Source organism: Eurypyga helias, unplaced genomic scaffold (genome assembly GCF_000690775.1).
Source record: "Eurypyga helias isolate BGI_N326 unplaced genomic scaffold, ASM69077v1 scaffold45082, whole genome shotgun sequence".
NCBI classification, from domain to species: domain Eukaryota; kingdom Metazoa; phylum Chordata; class Aves; order Eurypygiformes; family Eurypygidae; genus Eurypyga; species Eurypyga helias.
The window spans coordinates 12,925-15,749 of record NW_010238740.1 but is presented as its reverse complement, the minus strand read 5'-3'; the positions used below and the strand labels follow the sequence as shown (position 1 = coordinate 15,749).

Here is a 2,825-nt window from a genome sequence, read left to right as displayed (position 1 = left end):
ATTTTTTTCAATTTCAGTCCTAGACATTTGTTGTTAATCTTGTAACATACTCACAAATACATCTGAGAGTTTAAAATATTTGGATCAGTTTAAAATCAGATTTTACTTTTGAGGGAGGTATGTCTCATACCTGTTTCAGGAAGTATCTGTAAGTATTAGAAAATCTTTGTTGGGTGTTTAATCTTTTTTTCTTTATTCCCCCTCCTCTCCTGTAGTTCTCCTGCCTTTAATAGATCGTATGGGAGATGCCAAAGACCAAGTTCGAGAGCAAGCACAGAATCTCATCTTGAAGTTGATGGACGAAGCAGCACCGCCCATGGTACGATTACTTAATGTACATTCAGATGCAGGCCTCCAGTGAGCTTATGACTTATGCATGAGCTTGACTTTGAATATGTCACAATGTTATGGCGACTGTTAATGGTGTAAGTGCTAAAGATATACTCTTCATGGATCGACACTGATCATTGTTTAATGATAAAAATCTGGCACAAAGCAATTCTGCAGTTTTTGCATATCATAGCTAAAGTCTGAGTAGATGTTTTCAGGTCATGTGGCAGGACTTTGTTAATTAAAGCATGTTTGAAGCAACCTTCTGTGTTTCGGTTTGCATAATGAGGATAAGTAAGTCTGTTTAGCTCTGAATTTATTTGAAAATTAGCTTTGCGCTTGAACACATAAGAGTAGTCCCACAGTTGAGGTGGTGCATTCCAACTTGTAAAATTTGGCTTTCCAGATGTGTAACTAACATGCTGTGCGAACCTTTGATAAATTGAGACGGCGAAAAGTTTCCCTCTGCCTCGTCGTCTTAGGTTGAAGTTTGAGTTAAGCAAACCTTTTTACCTATCTTAGGACTGTGTGGCTTCCAAGTGCTCAATGAGTGAGTCTGAAAAATGTGGGAAGATACTGCTTGAGCAGTGATGTTATTTGGAAATCTGGAGGCCCCGGTTGTCAGTAGGAACTGTTATTTCAGTTTTTAATTTCTGAAGAAAACCTGTTTCTGAGTTTTAAGTGCAGAAATTAATAGGGAACATCTTATTTTTTGTGAATGAAAATGAGGTTCTTTCACGTGCTAATTCCTGGCTTTGTTTATTCACAGATACAGGTTTGAATGGTTGTGCGCAGGGAATAAGATTTTGCAGACTTCATCTGCATTGGGAAAATTGTTCTTGATTGCTTGGTTTGCCTGAATGGAAAAGCAGGTAGCATGTTAGGCAACTATAGAAGCGTTCATCTCCCTTCAGGCATGAGGCATTTTCTTACAGGCTTTGGTCACAGATCTCAGTGGGATTTAGGCATCAAATTCTAGCAGTGTCATCCACTAAGACAAGCCTTTACCTTTTCACGAGATCGTATTAGTTGGCAAGAGACATCGCGGCATTTTTTTCCGTGCCTGGCTCATGAAACAGTTGCTGATAAAGAGCGTGGTGATAGTTGCTTCATGCCAGGCTCTCATCGTGAAAGAGTTTGATTACGGGTCCGTCTTTCAGTTTCTGAAGAGTTGTTTGGTTGTGTGCTGAGGTGATGGAAGGAGGCTTCCATACCCTATGAAGGTTACCTCCAGTGTAGGGAGGAATACAAACTTCACGCTGTCCAAGGAACAGCCTGTGTAAGAGACAGCGTGGCTCTTCTGGCAGCTCCCCTTGGGTGGGAGAAACCTGGCTTCAGGTGTCAGCTCCCAAGACAGCTTCTGTATCACTCAAAACTTGGATGAAAAGCACCAATCATCCTCACAGCAGGGAACAGAACAGAGAAGGCTTTCCTGTGCCTCCAGCACTGAAATACTGAGTTTTAGGCTCCCTTTGCTGCAGAGAAACATCCCTTTGGAAGAACTGGGTGGAATCATTTCTGAGGAATAAGACCTGTAAGTTTCTTCCTCATGAACTCGTCTGTTCTAGTGTGTAGTTGAATAATATTTAATTTTTCCTGTTGTCAATTCCCTTTTCTTGTTTTAAATGTGTTTGTGGATTGGGTTTTGTTTTGGGTTTGGTTGTTTTTGGGTTTTTTTTTTGGTGTTCCCCCACCTCTGTGTTTTTATGAGACCTAGATGTAGCTGTTTATAGGCAGGAAAGCATAGAAACAAGAATATAGGTGGTGTAAGTGTACGAATGGGACAAAGCTGACATCAGCTGTTGCTAGCAAGTTGTGAGACTTGAGATTTGAAAGCAGCCACTTGAATCTCTCTGGAAGAATTCAGTTCTTAAATTAGGGTTAATTTCACTAAATTTCTCTCCAGTGTGCTTGCTTTGTTTCAGTACTCTACAGTTACCTATCTACCTCTATTTTTGTACACCTAGGAAGGAGATGTCCTTTTCTCCATGTTTTACCAGGATGGGTTAACTGGAAGGATGTTTTCTTCCATAAAATCCTGTTCTTTGTTGTTAAGCTGTGCGGTTTTGGCAAGCCATATCCTGCTCGTCTAAGGATTGTTTTCTCTAAATGTAATGAAGTATAAAACAAACAAACAGACGAGAAACCACAAGATGGGACAAAATGCTCAAGCAGGGCTCTAATTGGAAAACGTTGCGTCTGCTATGAAGCGTGCTACCTCATTAATAGGGAGGATGCAGTCTCCCCTGCTCCTACGCTGTCTGTTGATCAGTAGCTGTTTGTGAGGGGTAGGGTTTTTTTGGAAAGCCGAATACGATGGTGATAATTTGCATCTAATGCAATTTATCAGGTTTGTATGGCATCGTTACACGTTGCTATTTCACCTCTTCGGGCCCCCGCTGCCCCCCGGTCGGAATGAGGGAGGTGGCCAGGCTGCAGAGGGGCCCCAGCCAGCCATCGCTAGGCAACCCTCGCGGATGCTGGCGGGGGGCGGG

The 2,825-nt window shown here is 42.1% G+C and overlaps 1 protein-coding gene across 1 annotated transcript in view; it reads left to right on the top strand.

Annotated features, from left to right (window-relative positions):
• Positions 1-215: 215 nt before the first annotated feature.
• LOC104506846 (CLIP-associating protein 1-like) overlaps positions 216-2,825 on the top strand; it is a gene marked incomplete at both ends in the record, with an annotated part of 13,212 nt that continues 10,602 nt past the window's right edge. Inside the window, one exon of the mRNA XM_010147940.1 lies at positions 216-319. Within this exon, the coding sequence (XP_010146242.1) occupies positions 216-319 (104 nt within the window). The remainder of the gene's footprint in view (positions 320-2,825) is intronic.